Below are 27,107 nucleotides of genomic sequence, written 5' to 3'. Positions count from 1 at the left end.
AAATATTGATGCCATAGATTCTAACATGACAGCAACATGGGAGCCACCACAGTCCAACAAAATGCAAACCCCTACAGGTAAATGATAGCATAGAATCTAGAACAGGTCAAATAACATTTCCAAATGCCCAATTTCTGTCTCAATTTGAACAATCTCATATAAATTATTGGCCCCAAATGATAATTTAGAAGTATTTGTATGGGTTGTGAACCCAAGAAAACTTTTAAAACAATTTTGGTAGCAATAATGTGAGAGAGAAACTTTCTATAAGACTATCTTACTCTACAGTCCCCTTCAGTAAAATTGTCATCACCTTGTTGAAGACGTGTTAACAAGTAGTAGAAGGAAATGCATGTTACTGAGCTTAACTGACAGCTACTTGACACTGACTAATTCTGTCACTTTGATATTGTTTTACAGATATAATTTCTGCAATTTTTATGTAATTATTATTCAGTAGCATGAAGTCAGTGATGAAAAACCACACAGCAATAACAACATTCATCATCCTGGGATTGACAAAGGACCCACAGCTACAGATTTTGGCTTTCATCTTTCTGTTTATCACATATATGTTAAGTTTACTTGGGAATATGACTATCATTTTTCTCATTTTAGTGGATTCTCATCTAAAAACAGGTATGTACTTTTTTCTTCAAAAGTTCTCCTTTTTAGAAATCTCATTCACAACTGCGTGTGTGCCCACATATCTGCACATCGTAGCAACTGGTGACCAAACTATCTCCGTCAAAGCATGCTTCATCCAAATATTTTTCATTGTTCTCTTTGGGGCGACAGAGTTTTTTCTCTTGGCCGTCATGTCCTATGACCGCTATGTGGCCATCTGCAAACCCCTGCATTATGTGACCATCATGAACAGCAGAGTCTGCAGGAGTCTCATCCTCTGTTGTTGGGTGGCAGGCCTGCTGATTATCCTCCCGCCTCTTGGCTTGAGCCTCCATCTGGAGTTTTGCGACTCTGCCATTGATCATTTTTACTGCGATGCTTCTCCACTTCTGAAGAATTCATGTTCAGACACGTGGTTCATAGAGCAACTGGTTATAGTTTGTGCTGTGCTGACCTTCATAATGACTCTTGTATGTGTAATTCTATCTTACATGCATATAATTAAGACCATTCTAAGGTTGCCTTCTGGCCAGCAAAGGAAGAAAGCCTTTTCCACCTGTTCTTCCCACATCATTGTGGTTTCCATCGCCTACGGCAGCTGCATCTTCATGTACATCAAACCCTCAGCCAAGGATGAAGTGGCCATAAACAAGGCAGTTTCTCTGCTCACTACATCTGTGGCTCCTTTGTTGAACCCCTTTATTTATACCCTGAGAAATAAACAAGTAAAGCAATCATTCAATGACATCTTCAAAAGATTTGCATTTCTTTCAAAGAATGCATAGAATTACATATTAGGAACTGAAATTAAGTTATAAATTATGAAAATGCCGACAGATATTGCTTTGTGAGCATTGTACATATGCTTGATGTGAAGTAAAGTAAAAAAAAAAAAAAGGAATGTGAGGAATCCAGCCTGATTCTGGTGGCCTTTGTCTACTCTCTTGAAACTACCAAATCATTTTGTTTCTTTCTAGTCTGTACCCCCAGCACTGTTCAGTAAGTGTTTGAAGTGCTAACCACATAGTGGACAGTTCAAAACCACCTAATCCTCTGCAGAAGAATGATGAGGCTGTCTGCCCCTTTGAAGATTCTGTATCCATAAAAGATTTAGGACAATGAGGTGGAAACTCCTTCACTACAGTGGTTTGTTTGTGTGCTTTAATCTGCAGCTGCATCACTCTTCTTAGTGTGTTTAGAACTCTTTCATATTAATTTTCTGTGTAGAATTATTCTGGCAATGATAATGTTTTCCTCTTTAGGTTAAACATCCTTCTATGTGTCTCTCATATGTAGTCAGGGAATATGAAGTCTGTGCCATGTTTAAATTACCCTAGTTAACGTTCCCTTTACAATAAACAGTTGTACACATTTTCAAAAAGAAAAAAGAAAATAATATCCTTATCCCTTCCAATCTAAGTCATTAAAGCGATTAAAAAACTGGCAAAAATTAGCAGCTCTAAAAGATGTAACAATATAATTTTTAAAGATAACTGATGAGCTGTCCATTCTGAATAATCATTTAAATAACAGCTACCAAATCCAAATACAGCACAAAAGCATGAATTTCTGGAGATTAGTTTGATTTTTTAAGCAAAAAGAATTATAGGGACAAAGATTTCAGAATATTGTGGAATGGTGTGCTGATTAGATATCATTTCTTTTGCCCCGGAAGCATTTTGTGATTCATAATTGTTAAGGATTAAAGATCACTGTACATTTTTGTCACTATCTATAGTAAGATATGTAATTTTCTGACATAATTTGTAACTGCATTATTAGAATATTGCATTTCTATTTCCACATGCAATATGACATTCTTTACACAATTTGTCATGATTTCTCCATAGTGTGTGTTCATCGATGTTACTCTCATTGTGCCATACATATTGTCGGTAAGAATCCCATTTCTCACTCGATTTCTACATACTGCTGTACATCTAAGATCCATGACGGAATTTTTAAATGAAGTTGGAAAACCTTCACCTTTCAAACTCTTCTAAGTTGGAAATTTTACTTATTTTCTATTATTTATTTAGATATTTGTAGGATACTTATTAGTATTTACATTTTTATTTTAGTAGATATATATTAAAAAGATAGCCAAACACACATAACTATTTTCTTATGTCGTCAATCCAGATTATGCATTTTCAAAATTTCTCATTAATCTGAGCAGAAGTTTAATGTTGTTAACAATGATTTCACTTTTTTCCCCCTTCACATCTGCGCCTTTGGTCTTTATATACATGCCTACTCTAGATATTTCATATAAATGGGATCATAGAATTTTTGTTCTTTTTTTTATTGACTTGTTTCTGTCCGCAAGATGTTTTCAGGATTCTACAATGTTGAAACACATATCTGGACTTTGCTTTCTTAATGGCTAAGTAATATTTTACTATGCCCATATGTACTAAGTTTTATTTATCATTCATTTCCTGATAGACATTTTGGAAATTATGAAGAATGCTAAAATGGACAAGTATATTGGTATATGAGCATGTAGTTATATTTTTGCTTTCAAACCATTTATAAATATACATGGGAGTGGAATTAGTAGCACACATGTTGAAGTTTAACTTTTTGAGAAGCTTACACAGTGTTTCCACATGAGCTGTTTCATTTGCAATCCCACTAGTGTTGCATCAAAAATTTGATTTCTTTACATTTTCACTAATAATTGCTATTTTCCATTTTGTTAATCATAGCCACATTAATGGATATGAAGTGCTATTTCATGGTGGTTTTTATTTGCACTTGAATTTTGCCTAATGGTGCTGAACATCTTTGCATGATCTTTCTGGTCATTTGTGTTACTATTGTTGACACAAATGTCAATGCTAGCCACACCAGTTTATAGATTCAGTGTGATACGCATCACAATTCTTAGAGTCTCTTTGCATAAAGAGAAACATCAATTCTCAAATTATGTGGAACAAATGGGATGCCAAATAACCAATTTAAACTTGACGAAGAACAAGGTAGAAAAACCCACATTTTCTTATCTCTAAGTGCACTATAAAATTATAGTAACCAAAACAGTCTGATACTGGTATAATGATAGACATGAAACAGAATTGAGAGTCCAGAAAGAATTGTGAACATATACAGTCAACAACAGTTATAAGCCCATTGAGTAGGGGAAAGAATTGTGTCTATAATAAATGTTGCTAGGAAACTTGGACTTCCATGTGTAAAAATTTGAACCTGGACTCTTAACTCATACCATAGACACAAACGAGCTCAGGAACAATCAAAGACTTAAGTTCAGCAACTAGAACCATGAAAGTCCTAGACGAAACATAGGGTTTAAAAGAATCATTTTCTTGGGAGCTCTTACAGATCTTATCACAATCCATACATATATCCATTTTGTCTAGCACATTTGTACATATGTTGCCATCATCATTTTTGGAACATTTTCTTTCTATTAGAGCCATTGATATCAGCTCCTTGTTTTGCCTTTTTTCCCATTCCCACCTCCCTCACTCATGAACCCTTGATAACTTATAATTTTTTTCATGTCTTACACCAACAGCTGTCTCCCTTCACCCACTTCTGTTGTTTGTCTCCCTGAGGAGGGGGGCGGCTATATGTTGATCATTGTGATCGCTTCTCCCTCTCTTTCTCCACTTTCCCCCTACCCCCTGGTATTGCTACTCTCAACATTGGTCCTGAGTGGTTTATGTGTGCTGGATTCCCTGTGTTTCCAGTTCTTATCTGTACCAGTGTACATGCTCTGGTCTAGCCGAATTTGTACAGTAGAATTGGGGTCATCATAGTGGTGTCTGGGGCTGGGCGGCGGAGGGGAAGCATTAAAGAACTAGAGGAAAGTTGTATGTTTCATTGGTGCTATACTGCACCCTGACTCGTTCATCTCTTCTTTATGACTCTTCTCTGAGGGGATGTCCAGTTGTCTACAGATGGGCTTTGGGTCTCCACTCCATACTTCCCCTCCACTCCATGCTCCCCCTCATATGATTGTTTTTACTGTGTCTTTGATGCCTGATACCTGATCCCTTCTGCACCTCGTGATTACACGGGCTGGTGTGCTGCTTCCATGTAGGCTTTGTTGCTTCTCAGCTAGATGGTCACTTGTTTATCTTCAAGCTTTTAAGACTTCAGACACTATCTCTTTTGATAGCCAGGCACTATCAGCTTTCTTCACCACATTTGCTTGTGCTCCCAATTTGTCTACAGCGATCATGTTGGGGAAAGTGAACATCCCAGGATGCCAGGTTATTAGAACAAAGTGTGCTTGCACTGAGGAAGTACTTGAGTACAGGCCCAATGTCCGTCTGCTACCTTAATAGTAAACATATAAATATATGTACATAGATTTATTTCCCTATCATTATTTATAAATATAGTTACATATGTATGTGCCTGTATTTGTACCTCTATAATTTAAAAAAAATGAATGCATAGATATGTCACTGAAATCATAAGGAACAAAACAAATTAAATAAATGGGACCTTGCCAAATTTTTTAAAAGCCATTTTATTAGGTGTTCATACAACTCTTATCACAATCCATATATACATTAATTGTGTAAAGCACATTTTTTGCATTCATTACCCTCATCATTCTTAAAACCTTTGCTCTCCACTTAAGCCCCTGACATCAGCTCCTTATTTTCCTCTCCATTCTCACGCCCCCTCCCTCATGAACCCTTGATAATTTATAAATTATTATTTTGTCATATCTTGCACTAACATCTCCCTTCAACCACTTTTCTGTTGTCCATCCCCCAGAGAGGAGGTTATATGTAGATCCTTGTAATTGGTTCCCCCTTTCTGTCCCACATTCTCTCCACCATCCAGGTTGTCACCAATCTCACCACTGGTCCTGAAGGGATCATCCGCCCTGGATTTCCTGTGTTTCCAGTTCCTATCTGTACCAGTGTACATCTTCTGGTCTAGCCAGATTTGTAAGGTAGAATTGGGATCATGATAGTGGGTGGGAAGGAAGCATTTAGGAACTAGAGGAAAGTTGTATGTTTCATCCTTGCTACACTGCCCCCTGACTGACTTGTCTCCTCCCAACAACCCTTTCATAAGGGGATGTCTGATTGCCTACAAATGAGCTTTGGTTCTCCACTCCGACTCCCCCCCCCCATTCACTATTATATGATTTTTCTTTCTTTGATGCCTGATAACTGATCCCTTCAACACCTCGTGATTGCACAGGCTGGTGTGCTTCTACCATGTGGACTTTGTTGCTTCTGAGCTAGACGGCCACTTGATTACCTTCAAGCCTTTAAGACGGCAGACACTATATCTTTTGATAGCCAGGCACCATCAGCTTTCTTCGCCACATTTGCTTAGGCACCCATTTGTCTTCACTGATCGTATTAGGGAGGTGAGCACACAATGATATGATTTTTTTGTTCTTTGGTGCCTGATAACTGATCCTTTCAGCACCTTGTGATCATGCAGACCTTGTCAAAATTTTAAAAAGAAATCAAAACACATTTTTCACTTGTTCTGTTTTGTTTTATTATGTTTTGTGTTTTGTCTTTGTTTTGCCCTATATCTACCTATATAACATAGGCAGGATGAACAATCTCAATGAGAAAACTATGGGACTGATGGTTGAGAGACATGGGAGTGGAGTGAGGGTTAGTAGGGAGCCCACAAACACAGGGATAAGGGAACAACAAAAGATATAAAATTGATGGTAAGGACCGTGTATAATACCGGGTGGGGCTTGATCAAGAGCAATGTGTCCAAGAGGAAATACTGAGAGTCAAACAGAGGGTGAGCATGATAGTGGGACCGAAGGAAGGTGAAAGGAAATAGAAGAAAGAAATAGGAGGAAACAGTTATTTATGGAGGTATAAGTAAATATATTAATTTATAATGAAAGCGATAGAGGCCAATGCACACATGTTTATATGATAAATATTAAGACAGCATACAGACTTTGGGCCTCTACTCAAGACTTTCCTTAACACAAGGATACTGATAGCCTTTTCTGATAGCCTTTGTTCTGATAGCCTTTTTGATACTCACTTTCTTGATATGATTGCTGAAGACAAATGGGTGCATAAGCAAATGTGGTAAAGAGAATGAATGGTGCCCATTTATCAAAAGATCTAGTGTCTGGGGTCTTAAAAAGCTTGGAGTCAAACACACGGCCATCTATCAGGGAAAGCATGTAAACCCACATGGGAGAAGCATACCAGCTTATGTGATCATGAGGTGTCGACAAGATCAGGTATGAAATGATCCAAAACAAACAACTATATTGATGAAAAGAGAGGGATTACAGTGGAGATCCAAAGTCCATCTGTAAATAATTGGATGTTCCCCCACATAAGTGGTATAAGGAAGGGATGATTCAACCAGGGTGTCGTATAGCACCGACGAATCACAGATAATTCCTATAGTTTCTGAATACTTCCTTTCCCTCCCCCCTGCCTCCAACCACCATGACCCAGTTCTAACTTCCAAATCTGGCTAGACCAGAGAACACACAGTGGTACACATAAGAGCTCTTGACACATGGGATTCAGGAAGGATAAACCCCTCAGGAGCAGTAATGGGAGTAGTGGTATAATGAGAGTAGGGGGATAGTTAGGCAGGGGGATGGGTGAGAAAAGGCCATCAAGATTATATATATGTAGGCCCCCGACCAAGGGGACAAATAACAGAAATGTGGTTAAAGAGAGACAATGGACAGTGTAAGATTCAAAATAACACTACATAATTGATCAAGGTTACACAAGGATGGGAGGTTTGGGAAGGGGGCAGGGGAAAGAGGAGCTTATACCCATGGCTCACGTAGAGAATGTTTTGGAAATTTTGATGTCAACTTATGTACAAATATGCTTGATACAACTGACATTTGGAATGTTATAAGAGCTGTAAGAACCCTCGATAAAATGATTTTTAAAGAAAGAAAACAAAATACAAACTTTATTCTTCAAAGAACCTTATCACCAAAATGAAGAGCGAACTTACAGACCGGGAGAAAGTATTTCGGAACCACATATCTGATTACTGAATCCCTCTCACTGCCATTGATTCCATGCAGACTCACAGCGACCCTATGAAACAGGCAGAAATACCTTTTTGATACTTCATAACTGTCACTGTTTACTGAAGTAGGAAACTATGTCTTTCACCCACAGGAAGGTCTTGTGGAACTATTGACTTTGAGATTAGCAGCCCCATGCATAACCACTCTGACACCAGTACTCTTGATAATACCTCCCAAATAGAAAATGTTCATGTAATTTAACAACCTAAAGACAACTCAATCAGAAAAGGTAAAGTTTTGCTTACTCTCATACGTTTCATTTCACACTCTTAACCCATTTGTGTCTATATAAACCCCTTTAGCTCCCTTTGGGAGATTGGGGGATTCATTTTTGGGCATACTTTCAGATCTTTCTGTGAGGGGATATCGTCTACTCTTTGATAGCTGGGCCTTTGGTGTGAAAACTTTATTTGTTCTAAAAACAATGTGAAGTACCTTGATTTTCCCCATGGGATAGTTGACATCAGATTTTGCTCTTCTATGCTTCTTTTTTTTAATGATCAAAAATATCCTTGGTGGCTCCCCATCTACTTCATTCACATGGTCACCATGGACATTTAGCTCTAATCATATATCCCGGCGGGAATAAGCTTTCTGATTGTTCTCTGGTCGTTGTCAGTAGAGAGATTATGCTTACACTATCTCTGACATTAAATTCCACCATCTGGTGAATATTATGTTGGGATTCTATCATAAAGCTAATGGCTTCTCTTGGGTAATGTAATACATTTAATTTCGTATGTCTGACACTCAGAGTCTTTGATCCTTTCTTCATTACCCTGTCATAGCTGTTTGAGAACACCCACTTTTCATATTGTGGTTCATTATTTCCTAGCTTCAGAGTAGTTCCAACAACATCTTAGGTACAGTTCCAGGTTTCATTCCAAAGTGTTAAATTCACATTCATAAGAAATTGCTTCATATCCATAAACCTTTTTTTCAGCCTAAAAATGTGTAACCTTCCTCAAAGTTGGTCACCCCATAAAGTTTTATTGGCATTTCATCCACATATACAACTCAATAGTTCAATCATATGAAAAATTGTACAATAATTACCACAATATGTGCATCCCTGTATTTTGACTTCTGTAAATGCCCTTTGCCTCCTGTTCTTTCCTTTCTTTCAGTGGTTCTCAATCTTCCCAATGCTGCAACTCTTTAATATAGTTCCTTATGTTGTGGTGACAACCCAACCATAAAATTATTTTTGTTGCTACCTCATAATTGTAATTTTGCTACTGTTATGAATCTGGGGTTGCAACCCACAGGTTGAGAACTGCTGCTCTATTTCTTTTTACTTTCCTCTTGTCTCACTATCATGTTCAACCTTCGTTTGGGTTTCACTAATTCCTCTCAGTTACTTTGTCCTTGATCAAGCCCTACCACCCCTCCTACACTCTCCTTGCCATCCATTTTAGATCACTTGCTGTTCCCTTACCTCTGGGTTAGTTCAAACCCACTTCCTTTGCCCTCCTCCTCCTATCCCATGTCCCCTTTGAACCATTGGTCCCATTGTTTTCTCCGCCAGATTGTTTATCCCACCTATCTTATCTAGATAGATCTGCAGAGATAATAATATGCACACACAAAAAAACAAAAAACAAGACATACCAAAACAACCAGCTTCACTATTATTGTCCAGTTGATTCCTATTGGTGATACAATTTTAGTGCAGAAAATTTGGGAGGGATGTAAATTAAGCCTTCTTTACATTTTTCTATTTGGCACTGGGCTTGATTTTCTTGGTTATTAGCAGAAGTACAAAGACAAGAAAATTTATTTATTTTAAATAATGCACATTTATCTTTTTCAGAGTGTCTGGAGGTTGCAAATTGGGTCTCAGTTCAGCTGGTTTCTCTGCTTTCATTTGCCACAAGGTAGGAATTTTTATTTCATCCGGGGCTACCATTGTATTAGTGGAAAATCGGTTTCCATCCTCCCTTAGGTTGCTGATTAAATTCATATTCTTCTTCCTATTTTATTTTGGCAAGTAGTTTTTAAATTCTTATTTTGACTTTTTCATCGTTTGTGTGAAAGTTTAGAGAGAAGATAAGTTTTTCATTCCAAAATTTATACAGATGGCTCTCATGACAAGAATGAAATCCCCTCAGTGTAACAGCACTTTTCTTACTTCCTCCCTTGGGTAAGCCTTTGCATTCATCCCTCTTCCCTCCCGCTTCCTACTTTCTAAGTTTTGGTTTGGGGAAAATGCTGCTCCTTTGATCTCATAATGTTGACTCTACTAAGGAGTGCATTTCACATTGGTGTTATTATTCACTTTATTTCATTGAAAGTTGTTACAGTTTATGGACTCAGGTTTAGGCTTGAACATCCTCTAAGGGTTGCAAAGAGGCCAGTAAATCTAGTCTGTTTTAAGTTTTTAATTTTGTCCTTTTTCCCCCCTCTTTTCCTTTCTGTCCAGTATTCTTTATTGTAATCCTCATCTGAGTAGTAAGTAGTGATAACTGGGCACCATCCAATGTTCTAGTCTCAGAGAAATGAGGCTGTGGTTTGTATAGTCTTTGATTTATTTACTCTGCATAGGGAAAGACCAATGGGTCTAGAATTCTGCTTGCAAGCTTTAAAAACTCTAGTTGCTACGCACCATTGTAGAATGTAAAACATTATCTTTGAAAACTATGTTTTGATGTTTCCTCTAGAAATCCATTGAGATTGTGGTCCTAAGTCCCCTATTTCCTCAAGCTGTTTGGTTAAGGCTAAGAAGTTTTTGTAATTTTGCCACTTGCATGCTCTACTGTTTCATGCTATACAAAACCAAAACAAACCAAGTTCACTGCCATCCAGTAGATTCTGAACCATAGCGAACCTCTAAGACAGAGTATAACTGCTCTTGTGGGTTTCTGAGACTGTTTATATAAAATAATGATTCCTTTTATTATTTTAATTTGAGAAAAATCATAAACAGTTTTATTGCCATTTCATCCATGTGTCACACAATTCAATAGTTCAGTCATATCAACAAGAATAGTACAATCATTACCATAATCAATTTTAGAACATTTTCTTCTTCCTTCTACTCATTGATATTTGTGTAATTATTTTTTTCAATAAATCATTCTACAATTGACAACCTCTACATGATTAACTATACTCTTCATGTTGTGCAACCATTATTGATATCCCTGTCCAAATTGTTCCATTGCCATTAAAATAAACTCCATGCCCCCAAAGCAAAAATTATTCCCTCTTCCCACTTCCCCCTTGGTAATCAGAGGTCAAGTCTGGTTTCTTTGTTTTGTTTTTGTTTCTTGTAGTATCCTTGATATAATATACACATATCATACATTGCCACAGTTAAGGTGTTTTAAAAAGTGTTGTATATACATCAACGCAATCAGATCAAATGCTCCCTCCCCCTTAAGCATTCACTGACTGCTCCCCAATTCTTCTTTCCATCCCCATACCTGACAAAAAATGCATCAATTATTGTCTCTATGCATCCACTTTTCAGTGCTTCATAAACTGGGAAGCCTAACAGAAACAATAAAAAACAAAAAGAAACAGAAAGAAAACAATACTAGTAAGAACATAAAAATAAGCAGTAACAAAGAAAAGACAACAAACAATATTTTAAAAGCCAGAGTAGTTTCTGTCAGAGAACAAGCAGGAAATATTTGAGCCCAGAGCACAATCAGGTTGGGTCAAGAGGAGGTCAACTGACCAAGTGTCATTATACCATGGTTTAATCCACAATAATCAAGTTTACAATGTTCTCTCTCTGAGAGTAAAACTGTTCGAGTCCCTTTCCTATGGCTACAGGGTATCAGACTAGACACTCTGCAGATGGATTTTGGGTTCTCACTATTCTCCATAGCCTTCTTCTAATGAGATGTTCACAATTTAAACTCTGATGTTTTTCCTGTCATATTTAGATTTTGTCATCATCATCTTTGGATCTCACACACTGGTGTGCTTCTTTCATGTGGACTGAGTTGATGGCTCACTTGGATGACAGCTTTTTTGAATACAAGCCTTTAAGACCAGAGACGCTATTCCAATTTATAGTGGGGCACCATCTACTTTCTTCACCACACTTTTCTGTAGCACTGTCATTCATTAAAGTGAGGATTCAGCAGGGACATGTTATAAGAATTAACTGTTCTTGGATGGGGGCTAGAATTGTATGGGAGCCCAGAATACATCTGCCTATATCTGTGTTATGAATTATTTTGGTTTTCTTGAGCAGACGTATTATAATAAAAAACAAAGTCAAAACCAACAAGAACCACCACCACCACAAAACACAGAAAAGAAAACAAACACTAACCCCCAAAAGAACCAAAAAGAAAAACATTGTCAGCACACTTTTTGGGTATAAGGCGATTGCACTGGTAACATCAATAATTTATCCAATAGCACAGAATTAAAGGAACTGTTGATATGAAGAGTTTATACAAGTATAGTCCAACTGTGAGCTGCAATCCATGTGTTGTTACTTTGTACAGATTGATTTCATAATTGATTTTGCTGTTTACATTGAACATGTGGATCATGCTAGGGAAAATTTTCCTGTATCATTTTTTACAAGGGCAGACCCTTGCCTCTTGTCTGTTGTATTAATGCAAGGGGGTACTAAATATATGATGGCTATGAGTCTCATTTCATTGGACACCCACTTAGCTAGATTCCCACACCAAGTCCAACAAAGGCCATTTCCACCGTCTTGGGGTAGCCATACTTTGCTTCCTTCCCATTAGGGTATTTCAGTCCCGAGTCCAAGGACACAGGTTTTTGTTTTGCTTTGACTATATCGTACTCAACACCTCCTTAAAACAAATAATTTTATTGGGCCCTATTAAAGCTCTTATCACCATGCATACACTCACCCATTGTGTTAAGCACATTTGTACATATGTGGTCATCATTTTCAAAACTTTATTTCTACTTGAGACCTTGGTGTAAGCTCTCATTTTCCCCCTATTTCCCCATACTCTTTCCCTCATGAAACCTTTATAATTTATAAATTATTGTGGTTTTTTTTCCCATGTCTTCCACTGACCAATGTATCCCTTCACACACTTTTCTGTTATTTGTCTCCATGGGTGGGGTGGGGTTATATGTAAAGATTTGTGATTGGTTTCCTTTCTCCCCCAGGTTCCCCCTACCCTCCAGGTTTCTCTACTCTCATTATTGTTCCTGAGTATTTTATCTGTCCTGGATTCCCTGTGTTTTGAGCTCCTATCTTTCCAGAGCAGTGTATATCCTCTGGTGTAGATGATTTGTAAAGTACAGTTGGAGTCATGATAGTGGGATGAGGGAGCATTAAAACACTAGAGGAAAATTATGTTTCTATGTTTCATTGGTGCTATACTGCACCGTGACTGGCTGGTCTCTTCATGGTGACCCTTCTGTGAAAGGAAGTCCAATTGTCTACAGACGGGCTTTCAGTTTCTACTCCATCATCTCCCTTGTTAACATCAATATGATTGTTCTGGGACTTTGATGCCTGTTACCTGATCCCATTGATACCTCATAATCATACAGGTTGGTGTGGTTCTTCCATGTGGGCTTTATTGCTTCTCAGTTAGATGACTGCTTTATTGCTTCTCAGTTAGATGGCCTTTTTTTTCTGAACAACTCTAAGTCTATTCTGAAACACAAGACAGAAAGGAACAGTATGCTTTGCTACCTTCAAATTGCTTCAAAAATCCAATGAAAATCAAATATCTTAAAATATGTGACAGAAGCAGGTTTCATAGTCCATGGAATGGTTCACCAAGGGTTGAGTAGAAACATTCAAAGTATATACTCAGGACAATAGAACCAGGTTTATTCTGAAACACAAGCCACAATGAAGAAGTCAACAGCTAAATTATCAAGGGAATTCCTGGAAGCAAACTTCCCACATTAATGAAAGAGAATCAGGCTCTCATACAGGAAGAATAGAGGACACAAATTATCATAAAGCCCAGAAAAAACTCACCAAGGTATCTAATATTTAAATTATCGAACTTTGAGGGAAAAGAGAAAATTTTAAGAGCAGCAAGAGAAAAAAAGGAGGTAATATACAATGATGCCAAGGTACGAATATGCTTAGATCTATCGGCAGAAATCATGAAAAGGAGGAGAGAGTGGAATAAAATCTTCTGAAGCTGAAAGAAAAAAAAAAACACCTGTCTGAGAATCTTTTATGCTGCCAAACTATCTATTGAGGTAGACAGTGAGGTAAGAGTCTTCTAGGACAAGGGAAAACTCAAAGAATATGCTGTAAGGCACCCAACCCTGCAAAAAATCCTTGCTGACTCACTATGGACAATGTGCATCAAGCACAAGCAAGAGACCACCATAGGCCCCAACACCATCCAGAGCCAACCTGCCCATGAGAATTACCAATATAACATGGCCTGAAAGGGAAAAGAAGGCAAGAAGGAAGTCCCACACACTAACGCAGCACACTGATATGAAAAGAGATAAGAAAACTCCCAACACAACAGGTGTGAGATGACAGCAGTGAATTCAGAGATCATGATAATAACTCTGAATGTCAATGGCCTTAATTCATCCATTAAAAGACAAAGGCTAGCAGACTGGGTCAGAAAACATAACCTATCAAGCTTTTGTCTGTAAGAGACAGATCTTAAACTTTGAGACAATAATCGACTAAGAATAAAAAGCTGATTGAAAATATACCAAGTAAATGGCAACTTAAAAAGATCATGGTTTGCAATCCAAACCCTAACAATATTGACCTCTAGGTGCAAACGATAACAAGAGATAAGGTGGGGTACTATATAATGCTCAAAGGATCAGTAAACCAGGAACAAGTGAGCATAATAAATATATACTCGCCTAATGAGAGACCCATGAAATCCATCAAACAAACTATTTAAAAGATAATAAAACCACAGATTCAACAATCATGGTAGGTGGCTTTAATGCACCATAATCAGAGAACAATATATCACTAGGAAAGAAGCAAGCAAGGAGGCTACAGAGCTAAACACTATAATTAGGCAACTGGACCTCATAGAATTTTTGTAGAGCTTTCCATCTAAATGCAAAAAAATGACATTCTTTTCACGTGCACATGGCTTATTTTTGAAAATATACCACGTGCTGAGGCACAAGTTGAGTATGAGTACATTCAAACATATAGAAATTAGTCAGATGTCCTTCTGTGATCAACACACCATAAATCTTGAGATCAACAAAAGGAAAACCAGGAAAGCAAGGGCAAACAATTGGAGGATGAATAATGATCTTCTGTAACACTAATGGGTACTGGCCCAGATTAGAGCACAGTTTAGGAAGTGTCTAGAAACTCATGAGAATGCAAATACAATGTACCAAAAGTATGGGATATTTCAAATGCAGTTATCAGAGGTAGCTTGAGAGCAATAAGTGCATATGTGAAAAAGGAAGAGAGACTAATGACTGATTCACTATCACAACATCTGCAGTACTATAAGAGAGTCAACAGAACAAGTTCTCTAATAGCAAAAGAAATAGTAAACATCAGGGCAGAATTAAACCAGTGGGGAGACAAGAGAACAGTGAAAAATTCTACACAGCAAAAAGCTCGTTCTTTGAAAGGATCAGCAGAATCTATAGATCTTTGGCAAGCCTAACCAAGGAAAGGAAGGAACAAACATTGTGTTAGTCTGGGTACTTTAGAGAAACAAATCCACAGAAACCCATGTGTAAGGGAGAGTTTTATATGAAGGTCAAATACACATCAAGAAAAAATTGCAACCCAGTGCTACCCAAGCCCACAAGTCCCACATTAACCCATATGCTTGACACCAATCCACAAAGTCCTCCTCCATCTCACAAAACACACATAGTGATGCCAACTGCAGGAGGAAAGCCAAATCAGTGAGTGTGTAAGCATCTCAGAGGTGCCAGGGGTCTCCACATAGCTGTTCCAGCACCCTGGGCTGCATCAGGGTAGGTCCATGTGGCTTCTCCAAGGGGATGTCTCACAGGAAGTGAGCCTTGCCAGCAGAAGCAAGGAACTGGGTAAGGCAGTTGCACCCTGGTTTGACCATCTAAAGCAAGAGAGCCAAAACAAGAAAGGCGAAGTCATTTATCTCTATGCCTTTCAATTAACCCCACATGTGTTTATTGGCCAGGTTGACAAAACAAACTTTAACTATATCAAACATCAATAGCCATGATGAAGGGTAAAACAGGGTAAATAACAATGAGCCTCAATGAGATTAAAAGGATAATCCACAAAGTACTATGAATGTTTGAATTCTAATGAATTCAACAATGAGAAAGATATAGGAAAATACTTGGAAAAACAATCCCTCTCTAGATTATCCCATATAGAGGTCAAGAACCTTAACAGACCCATAGCAAAGGAAAAAATACATATGGCCATCAAGAAACTATCAACAAAAAATGCCTCCGGAAAGTAAAAGGAAATAGAGGAAAAAACTAGAAGGCAAAGGGCCTTTATAGAGGTCTAAATACAGGCATGAACATAGGTAAATATATTTGCATAGGGTTGGACCTCCACTCAAGTACTTACTCAATGCAAGAACACTTCATTCTATTAAATTGGCATTCCATGATGCACACCTTTCCAACACACACGCTGAAGACAAGTGTGTGCATAAGTAAGTGGGGTGAAGAAGGCTGATGGTGCCTGGCTATTGAGAGATATAGCCTCCACGGTCTTAAAGGCTTGAATATAAACAAGTGGCCATCTAGCTCAGAAACAACAAAGCCCACATGGAAGAAGCACATCAGCCCATGTGACCACAAGGTGTCAAAGGGATTGGGTATTAGGCATCAAAGAACAAAATATCACGTTGTAAATGTGGGTGATGCAGAGTGGAGACCCAAAGCCCATCTGTAGGCAATTGGACATCCCCTTACAGAAGGGTTGCGGGGAGGAGATGAGCCAGTCGGGGTGCAGTGTAGCAACAATTAAACATACAACTTTCCTCTAATTCTTAAATGCTTCTCCCTCCGCCCCGTGCTGCCACTATCATGATCCCAAGTCTACCTTAAAAATCTGGCTGGACCAGAGGATGTACACTAGTACAGATAGGAACTGAAAACACAGGGCATCCAGGACAGATGATCTCATCAGGACCAGTGGTGTGAGTAGCGATACTGGGAGGGTGGAAGGAAGGTAGAGCAGAAAGGTGGAGCTGATTACAAGGATCTACATATAACCTCCTCCCTGGGGGACAGACAACAGAAAGGTGGGCAAAGGGAGATGTCAGACAGTGTAAGATATGACAAAATAACAATAATTTATTAAATATCAGTGCTTCTTAAAGGAGGGGTGAACGGGGATGAAGGGGGAAAATGAGGAGCTGATATCAAGTGCTCAAGTAGAAAGCAAATGTTTTGAGAATGATTATGGCAACAAATGTACAAATATGCTTGACACAATAGGTGCATGTACGGATTGTGATAAGAGTTGCATGAGCCCCCAATATAATGGTTTACCAAAAAAAAATGCTCCCAGACCAGATGACTTCACAGGGTATTTCTACCAAGCATTCAGGGAAGAGCTGACACCGATCACCCGCAAATCATTCTAGAGCATAGAAAAGGATGTCAAGCCCCCAAACCCATTCTATGAAGCCAGTATAACTTTGATGCCTCAACAGGTCAGGCATCCCACAGGAATAGAGAACTACAGACTATATCTCCAATGAATTTAGATGCAAAAAACCCTAACCAAATATTGGCCAATAGAATACAAATGTATATAAAACATATCATCCACCATGATCAGATGGGATTCATCCCAGGGATGCAGGGATAATTTAACATCTGAAAATCTATCAATATTATATACCACATTGAGAAGAAAAAGTATGAGAATACATGAAAAGAAATATAGACACAGAAAAAGCATTTGGTAATAGGCAACACCCATTCTGAATTCAGACACTCAAGAAGATAGGAATGGATGGAAAATTCCTTGATTTAATACAAGCTGTCTACAAAAATCCAACTGCTAACATAATAGTAAATGGAGAAAAGACATAAACAATCCCACTGAAAAGGGGGAACAGACGAGGATGCCCCTTGTACACACTTCTATTCAACATTGTACTGGAGGTCCTAGCTAACAACATAAAACAGCAGGATATTAAAGGCATCCAATCAGAAGAGGAGGAGGTGAAACTATCGCTATTTGCAGATGACATGATTCTTTGCATTGAAAACCACAAAAGGGCTCCAAAAGCATCAACTGTGAGGTAGAAGCCTTCTTTTAACAAGTAGTGCTACAAACAATGGCTATCCACATGCAGAAAAATAAAACAAGATCCCTACCTCACCCCATGCACAAAACAAACTCAAGGTGGATCACAGAACTACAAGTAAAACCCTAAACTATCAGAACCATCAATAAAGGAATCAGAACAAATGTAAAAACCTTGGCTCAGGGAATACGTAGGTAACTGCAATAGGGAAGGGTACACACACAGGTGAATCTGAAATCAACAAGTGGGATATACTAAGGATAAAACACCTGTGTGCATTGAAAGGCTTCACCCAAGAGAGTAACAAGAGAACCCACAGACTGGGAGAGGAATTATAGCAATGACACAACAAACAAAGGGCTTATTACTAAAATCTACAATATCCTCCTAGCCTGCAAAAAGAGTAAAACAGTTAACCCCCTAAGGAAGTGGACAAAAGGGCTGAACAGAAGTTTCACTAGGGAGGAGACCCAAATGGCCAATAAGCATATGAGAAAATTCTCCAAATCATTATCCATCAGAGAAATGCAAATTAAAACAATCATGAGATACCACCTAAATCATTTGAGGATAACCCAAAGCAGAAAACCAGAAAGCAACAAGTGTTGGAGGGAACGTGGTGAGATAGGAATTCTCCTCCATTACTGGTGGTCATGTAGATACGTATAACAATCTGGCTATATTTAAAGCAAATGGAAATTGAGCTACCTATGACCCAGCTATCCCTCTACTGGGCATGTACACAGAAGAAGTGAGAAATAGACAACAACCAGTCATCTGCACCCCAATATTTATTGGGGCGCTATTCACAATAGCAAAAATTGGAAACAACCTAAGTTTCCATCCATAGAGAAGTGGATCAGTAAACCATGGCATACACACAATGGAGTACTCGCATCACTGAAAAGCACTGACGATGACATGAAGCACATTGCCCCATGGGAAGAGTTGGAGGAAATTATGCTAGCTGAAGTTGGTCGATCACAAAAGGACAAGTACAATGAGTCCGCTGAGGTAAGTACAATAAGCACCGTAAATATAGAAGAGAAACCACTTATCTCACATTATATGGTTGAGGTACAGGCAGTCATGTAGGGGTCACCCCAAAGCCAAGGTGGTACCATGTTATTCCAACACAAGAAAAGGGAAAGGAGGGAAGGGAGCAAAGAGGGGATGGGAGGAGATGATTTCAAGGGGAGAGAAGGGAACTAATCCAAAAAGGGGGAGGGCATTTGTCATGTCTCCACAGAAGTGGGAGTGTGCATGCAGACCCACCACAGGGCACCAAACCTTAAGGGCAATATAACCACATGGAGCAACACATGAAAAGAATGAGCTACAGGACCAGCCCCAATCAGAGCCAAACTGACCCCTCCCTAAAAGTATATGCTACAGAGGACAACACTAAACCTATAGGTTGGGGAGGAGGGCTGGCCTGCCACACCCACACGGAAGCAAATCAAGAAGGAAAAAGAGAGGGAGGCTCTAGAATTTATATCAGCACATGAAACCCTGAGGCCGCCATCCCTGCATGGAGCTGCTAAGGCACAGAGAGGACTCTAGGGCTGACGACAGCTTAAGATATGATATCCCTTCACCAGAGGATACTGTGACAGAGGACCATGCTAGGGACACACAGCAGGGAGTTAATCTGGTCGGACCACCCCATAGTGAGGTGAATCAGGAAGGGAACACAAGAGCTCAGCAACACTGGCAAAGCCAAGCCATAAAACCCCTGAGAAGCCCCCCAAATAGACCCCAGGCTAGAAGGGGCAGTTCCCAGAATTCCCGAAGGACCAGTGGGGAAGTACTCATGAAGTTCAGAGGACAGACCTGGAATTATGTATGCTTTTTTGTGGGGGTTTTGTTTTGGGGGGTCTTGTTATTATTATCCCCCCCCCTTGCTTTTTATTCGAATCTTTTGTTTTCTTTTTGTTTGGTCTCTATTATTGGAAACAAGTTCGAGGAGAAAGCAATAGGACAGACAGGTCCAAAGGGACTTGGGGGAAGATGGAGGAGGGGGATGAGAGGGGTGAGCAAACAATGCCATAGACAGGGGAATAACTAGGGAATTAAAATCAACAATGAGGAGGAGGTAGAGATCCTGTGGGTGTTGGACCAACAGCAATCTAGCTGAGAGGAATTACTAAGAGGCAAAAGAAGGGCAAGTATGATGGGCAGGAGGAAGGTAAAAGTAAACAGAGCAAAGATCTAGGAAGCAAAGCTGTGGATAGAGGTATAACCATAGGTGTGTACACATGTAAATACACTAATTCATGAAAATAGAGGTATTGGCCTATGTACATATATTTATATGGTAATACACTGAGGTAGTGGATGCACTTCAGACCTCTGCTCAAGCCCACCCTCAAAGCAAGAACACTTTGTTCTAACAAACCTGGCATATTGTGAAGCTCACCCTCCTGGCACAATTGCTGAAGACAAAATGGGTGCATAAGTAAATGTGGTGAAGAAAGTGCATGGTGCCCAGCTATCAAAAGATATAGCATCCCCAGATGCTTGCAATTAAACAAGTGGCCATCTAGCAGAAAAGCAACAAGCACACATGGAAGAAGCGCACCAGCGGTGTAACCAAGAGCTGTCGAAGGGATCAGGTATCAGGAATCAAAGACCCAGAACAAAGAATCAAATCAATGTGAATTAAGGGGAGTGCAGACGGAGACCCAATGCCCATCTGCAGACAATGGCACATCCTCTCACAGAAGGGTCACAAGGAAGGATTGAGTCAACCAGGATGCTTTATAGCACCGATGAAACACACAATATTTCTCTGGTTCCTTGAGGCTTCCTCATCCCCACTAACATGATCCCAGTCCTGCCTTTCACTTTGGACTAGCACTTGGAGCATGTGAACAGGTGCAAATAAGAGATAAGAGCTCACGACACACGGAATCCAGGTCCAGGAATGGGAGTAACAATACCAGAAGGGTAGGGGAAAGGTAGGGAGAAGAGGAGAGGAAAGGGCAACTGATTGCAAAAGTTGACATTTTACTCCCCTCACCCCCAGGGGGATGGACAACAGAAACTCTGGGGGAAGGGAGACAGCGGTCAGTGTAAAATATAAGAAGAATAATAAAATTTTTAATTTATTAACAGTTACGAAGGAGTGGGGGAGGAAAAAGAGAGGAGTTGATACCAAGGGCTCAAATAGAAAGTAAAATGTTTAGAAATTAATGATGGCAGTATATGTATAAATATGCTTGATACAATTGATGTAATGATGGTTATAAGAGATGTAAGAGCCCCCAATAAAATGATCTTTTAATTAAAAATATATAGGTTTATTTCCTTACTGTCGTTCAAAATTAACATTTTCTATTCATTCATTTTCATTTGGAGTAAAGAGTATTCTTTTTTAAAATATCATTTTATTGGGTGCTTATACAAATTTTATCTCAATGCATACATATATCCATTAGTCAAGCACATTTGTACATTTGTTGCCCTCATCATTCTCAAAATATTTTCTTTCAACTTGCGCCTTTGGTATCAGCACCTCATATTTTCCCCTCCCTCTCCATACCCCCTCCCTCATTAACCCTTGACAATTTATAAATTATTATTATTTTGTCATGTCTCACACTGTCTGACATCTTCCTTCACCCACTTTTCTGTTGTCCATCCCCCAGGGAGGGGGTTATATGTAGATCCTTGTAATCAGTTCCCCCTTTCTACCCAACCTTTCCTCCACCATCCCGGTATCGCCACTCTCTCCACTGGTCCTGAAGGGAGCATCCGTCCTGGAATCCCTGTGTTTCCAGTTCCTATTTGTACCAGTGTACATCCTCTGGTCTAGCCAGATTTGTAAGGTAGAATTGGGATCATGATATTGGGGGTGGGGAGGGAGCATTTAATAATGAGAGGAAAGTTGTATGTTTCATTGTTACTGCCCTGCACCCTGACTGGCTTGTCACCTCCCCACGACCCCATGTCCAGTTGCCTACAGATGGGCTTTGGGTCTTCTTTCCACACTCCCCCTCATTCACAATGATATGATTTTTTGCTCTATGATTCCTGATACCTGATCCCTTGGACACCTCGTGATCACACAACTGCTGTGTTTTTTCCATGTGGGCTTTGTTACTTGTGAGCTAGATGGCCACCTGTTTACCCTCAATACTTTAACACCCAAGATGCTATATATTTTGATAACCGACACCATCAGCTTTCTTCACCACATTTGCTTATGCACCCATTTGTCTTCAGTGATCATGTCAGGAAGCTGAATGCCAGTTTACTAGAACAAATTGTTTTTGCATCGAGGGAGTACTTGAGTGGAGGTCCAATGTATAAGGAGTATTAGAGCAGCCAGTCCACAGAGAGAACAACATGGCTGGCCCTACTATGAGACATGATGCCCTCAGTGACTAAGGGCAATACAAGGGACAGCACCGGAGACACAGTGTGAGAATTGTGCCTGACCTGATCCCATCACACCGAGGCAAAGTACTGGGGGAGTGCAGTGGAACAGCAAGGGAATGGAGTGGCAAGGTCCCCAGGGAATGCTGAAAGTGGACTTTGGGGCCAGGGCGTGGTGCCCCAACAGACTGGACTGGAAAACACTCCTAAGGGCCAGCAAACAATCCTTGAATGAAAAAAAAAAAAAAAAAAAGAAAGAAAGAAATAAGAATATTTCTAAGTTGTCAGGTCTTGGTAGGATTTTAAATTTTTCACTTTTTAATCTACTTTTAAATATTTCTGTAGTAAGGATGCATTATGTTTTTGATTTTAGCATTAAAGGGTTTCATCATACTTATTGGATTGCATAAACTATAAGGAAATAATAGGTGGGTTTCTGATTGGTTTTTAGAATTTATTTATGTATATTTGGACTGAGTTTCTTGCTGTATTTGTGTTGTTCCCTAAGGATTTTGTCCCTATTGGTTTTGTGTTAGGTATTTTGCCAAAGTTAGATTACGTTTTATATTCATTAGAGACTTTCAGACCAGCACCTCCAAGGACCGTTTAATTCAGGTGTTTTCTACACAACTGGTGCAGATGGAGGAAATAAATAGAGTTTTTGGTGTATACATGTTTGCCCAGAGAAAATGGAAACCCACATTTACAGAGCCAGAGAGACTTAACTCCTTCTTACCCTTTTCACTTTATTTTCTCCTTTTTGGTTTTTGAGTTCACAAAATTATTTCCCCATTAGAAATATGAGTTTGTATTTTGTAAATACAGAACGCTTATATATTTTTATGGAGAGTGCACGTCTCTCTCTAGGTCCTGGTCTCTCCAGATAACATGTATATCTACGTGAAAGGAAGACTCGCCTTCCTCATTTCTTTTTTTAAATACAGTAAGCTTTTATGATATATGGCAAAGGTACAGGAAGCCATGACAGCCACCCAGTAAGCCTGACTATCTGCACCCACTGACACAGCCTCGTTGCTATGATTTGCTGTTAGGTGCCATCAATCAGCTCAGACTCACAGAGAATCTATGCACAACTGCACAAAACCCTCTGCAGTCTTGTACCCGCTATGGTTGAATCCGTTATTGTAGCCACTGTGTCCTTCAGGCTGGCTGAAGGTCTCCCTCATTACCGATGTCCTTTTACAGGGTCTCTCCTGATAATATGTTCAAAGTAGGGGGGAAGTCTCAGCAGTCTTGCTTCGAAGGAGAATTCTGGTTGTACCTCCTCCAAGTGACGAGTCGTATTTATCCTGGCACTACGTAGAATTCTCCATATTCTTTACCAAAAACATAGTTCAAACGCCGTCTTTATTCTCTTGTCTTCTATATTCATTGCCCAATTGTCACCTATAGATAAAGTGATTGAAAGTGGGACAGCTGGGATGTACGGACCTCGCTCTCCATGTCACAGTTTTGCTCTTTAATGTTTTCTTCTTCTTCTTCTTTTTTTTGCCTAAGGGGCATCCTGGCTGTATTTCTTTCAAGGCAGATTTGTTTGTTCTTCTGGTTGTCCAGGGTACTTTCAGTATTCTTCTCCAACACTGCAATCCAAGTGCATCAATGCTTCTGCAGCTTTCTTATACGTTATCCAGCTTTCATGTGGTTATGAGGCAAAGTTCATTTCTAAAAGTGACACCTTTGCAGTAGGTTTGCACTATGAAAAATTTGATTTCTTGAGTGCTTTTTCCATGAGCTTTGATTATGAATCCAAGTAAAATGGAATCCCGGATAATTGAAATTTCTAGTTTATCATGATGTTGTCTTTTGGTTGGGTTGCGAGGATTTTGGCTCTCTTTACATTGAGTTGCAATCCTCATTGAAGACTGCCACTGTTGGTTTTCATCAGCATGTGCTTCAAGTCCTCACATTCAGAAAGCAGTGTTTTATCATCTGTATACGGTGAGTTGTTAAATTTCCTCTTATTCTTGTGGCATGCTTTTATTCATATAGTTTAGCTTCTTAGATTACTTTTTAGCATATAATTCATTAACTATGCTGAAAGGATCCTCCCCTGACACCCACCTTTTCTGATTTTAAACTATGTTGTATTCCTTTTTAGTGTTTGAACTACTGCCTTTTGGTCTGTGTACAAGTTCCACATCAGCACTGTTAATTGTTCTGGACTTCTCGTTATCTACAATAATGTACATGGTTTGCTTTTCAATAACCAATAAAACACAAGTAAACATCTTTTTGGTATTCTCTGCTTTCAGCCAAGATTCATCTGACATCAGCAGTATCCCTCACTACAACACTTTTCTGATTCTGGTTTGGATTTCTGGTTGGTTCCTGTCAATATACTGCTTCAACTACTTTTACATCATCTTCAACTAACTTTTACTTGCATGTGAAATTAATAATATTGTTCAATAAATTCCACATTCTGTTAGATGACCTTTCTTCGTAATGGGCATAAATATGGATTTATTTCATTTGATTGGCCAGGTAGCTTTCTTCCAAAACTTTTTTGGTATAGAGTTTCCAGTGTTGCATCAGCTTGCTGACATTTCTCTTGATATTTTATCAATTCCTGAAGCTTTATTTTCAGTGAATGACTTCAATACTACTTGGACTGCTTTCCTCATGTGTGATTTGGAATTAACTTAATGATAGTGAGGGGGGGGATCTAATTTTGCATGTTGAAATTTTTGAATGTCAACCATTCTTTTTGCACAAATGTAGTCCTATCCCAGACAGCACTGTACTCCAAGAGAGGTCTTGAAATGTTCTTTTTTGACAATAAGTGGAACGCAATTGTTTCTGAATTTGACATTCCTGGTATAATAAACTCTGTGATTTTTTTACTCAAATACAGGTTTATTTCTGCTCACTAGTGCCTAGGTTATTGATCTTTAGGTGTTGTATTTTATTTTTGATCACTTTGAACTTTTCTAAGTGAATATTTCATAATTATTCAAAATGGTTAAATGAATGCTTGCCGCTGCTTCATTGCATGTTGAGTCATGTCTCACCAGCATCCATCCATGTCATTGAGGTTGACTCTCATTTGAGGAGGCAGCTCTTCCTGAGTCAGGTTTTGAGCACTTTCCCAACTGAGAGGCTCGTCTTCTGGCACTCTATCTGGTAATGATCCCCTGCTATTTATAAGGTTTTTGCAGCTAATCTTTCAGAAGTGGGTAATCCATTCCTTCTTCTTGGTCTATTCTTAGTCTGGAATCTACACTGAAACGTATTTTCTATTAGTGACCTTCCCTGTAGATGAAATAGTGATGACATAGATTCTGACACTGAAGCCACCAGAGTAAAAAAAAAAACCTGACAGATGAATAGTAGACTCTATGATGGGTCAAATGACATTTCCAAATGTCCAATTTATTTTTCAATTTGAACAATCTCCTATAGGTACCATATAATAGATAATTTGAAAGTATTTGTATAAGTTGTGAATTCAGGAAAATTTAAAACAATTTTGGTAGCAATATTGTGACAGTAAAAGCTTCCATAAGATTATCTTACTTTATGGTTCCTTTCAGTAGAGTTGTCCTCACCTTAGTGACACATTATCAAGTCATAGAAGGAAATGCAAGTTACAGCCATTTGACACTGACTGATTCTGTCACTTTGATATTGTTTTACAGGTATAATTTCTGCGATATTTATGTGACAATTGGTCAGTAGCATGAAGTGATGAAAAACCACACAGCAATAACAACATTCATCATCCTGGGATTGACAAAGGACCCACAGCTACAGATTTTGGTTTTCATCTTTCTGTTTATCACATATATGTTAAGCTTACTTGGGAATATGACTATCATTTTTCTCATTTTTGTGGATTCTCATCTAAAAACAGGTATGTACTTTTTTCTTCAAAATTTCTCCTTTTTAGAAATCTCATTCACAACTGCGTGTGTGCCCACATACCTGCACATCGTAGCAACTGGTGACCAAACTATCTCCGTCAAAGCATGCTTCATCCAAATATTTTTCATTGTTCTCTTTGGGGCGACAGAGTTTTTTCTCTTGGCCGTCATGTCCTATGACCGCTATGTGGCCATCTGCAAACCCCTTCACTATTTGACCATTATGAACAGCAGAGTCTGCAGGAGTCTCATCCTCTGTTGTTGGGTGGCAGGCCTGCTGATTATCCTCCCTCCTCTTGGCTTGAGCCTCCATCTGGAATTTTGCGACTCTGTCATTGATCATTTTGTCTGTGATGCTTCTCCACTTCTGAAGAATTCATGTTCAGACACGTGGTTCATAGAGCAACTGGTTATAGTTTGTGCTGTGCTGACATTCATAATGACTCTTGTATGTGTAGTTCTATCTTACATGCATATAGTTAAGACTATTCTAAGGTTGCCTTCTGGCCAGCAAAGGAAGAAAGCCTTTTCCACCTGTTCTTCCCACATCATTGTGGTTTCCATCGCCTACGGCAGCTGCATCTTCATGTACATCAAACCCTCAGCCAAGGATGAAGTGGCCATAAACAAGGCAGTTTCTCTGCTCACTACATCTGTGGCTCCTTTGTTGAACCCCTTCATTTACACCCTGAGAAATAAACAAGTAAAGCAGTCATTCAATGACATCCTCAAAAGATTTGCATTTCTTTCAAAGAATTCGTAGAAGTGCATATTGTGAACTGAAATTAAATGATAAATGATCAAAATGTGGATAGAAATTGCTCTGGGAGAGTTGTGCATACGCTTGAAGTGGATTTGAGAAGTTTAAATAAAAGGAACTTGAAGAGTCCAGTTTTATTCCGATTGACTTTGTCTACTCTCTTGAAACCACCAAGTCCTTTTTATTTCCTTCTATTCTTTAACTCGGTCGCT

At 39.0% G+C, this 27,107-nt stretch overlaps 2 protein-coding genes across 2 annotated transcripts; both read left to right on the top strand.

Annotated features, from left to right (window-relative positions):
- The first annotated feature begins 470 nt into the window (after positions 1–470).
- On the top strand, positions 471–1,412 carry LOC142451458 (olfactory receptor 6C2-like). Its single transcript, XM_075553251.1, has one exon. It carries the CDS (start codon positions 474–476, stop codon positions 1,410–1,412), a length of 939 nt encoding a protein of 312 aa, XP_075409366.1. The 5' UTR covers positions 471–473.
- A 24,526-nt stretch (positions 1,413–25,938) lies between these two features.
- On the top strand, positions 25,939–26,898 carry LOC142451457 (olfactory receptor 6C2-like). The gene has a single exon (XM_075553250.1). The coding sequence runs from the start codon at positions 25,960–25,962 to the stop codon at positions 26,896–26,898; it is 939 nt and encodes a 312-aa protein (XP_075409365.1). The 5' UTR covers positions 25,939–25,959.
- The last annotated feature ends 209 nt before the right edge of the window (positions 26,899–27,107 follow it).

This window comes from Tenrec ecaudatus, chromosome 6, assembly GCF_050624435.1.
Source record: "Tenrec ecaudatus isolate mTenEca1 chromosome 6, mTenEca1.hap1, whole genome shotgun sequence".
NCBI classification, from domain to species: domain Eukaryota; kingdom Metazoa; phylum Chordata; class Mammalia; order Afrosoricida; family Tenrecidae; genus Tenrec; species Tenrec ecaudatus.
Note: the sequence above shows the minus strand (reverse complement) of the source record. Positions and strands in the feature narration are given on the sequence as shown.

Excerpts from the sequence above, each read along its gene's own strand:
- LOC142451458 (XM_075553251.1), top strand. The coding sequence starts at position 474 with ATGAAAAACCACACAGCAATAACAACATTCATCATCCTGGGATTGACA.
- LOC142451457 (XM_075553250.1), top strand. The coding sequence starts at position 25,960 with ATGAAAAACCACACAGCAATAACAACATTCATCATCCTGGGATTGACA.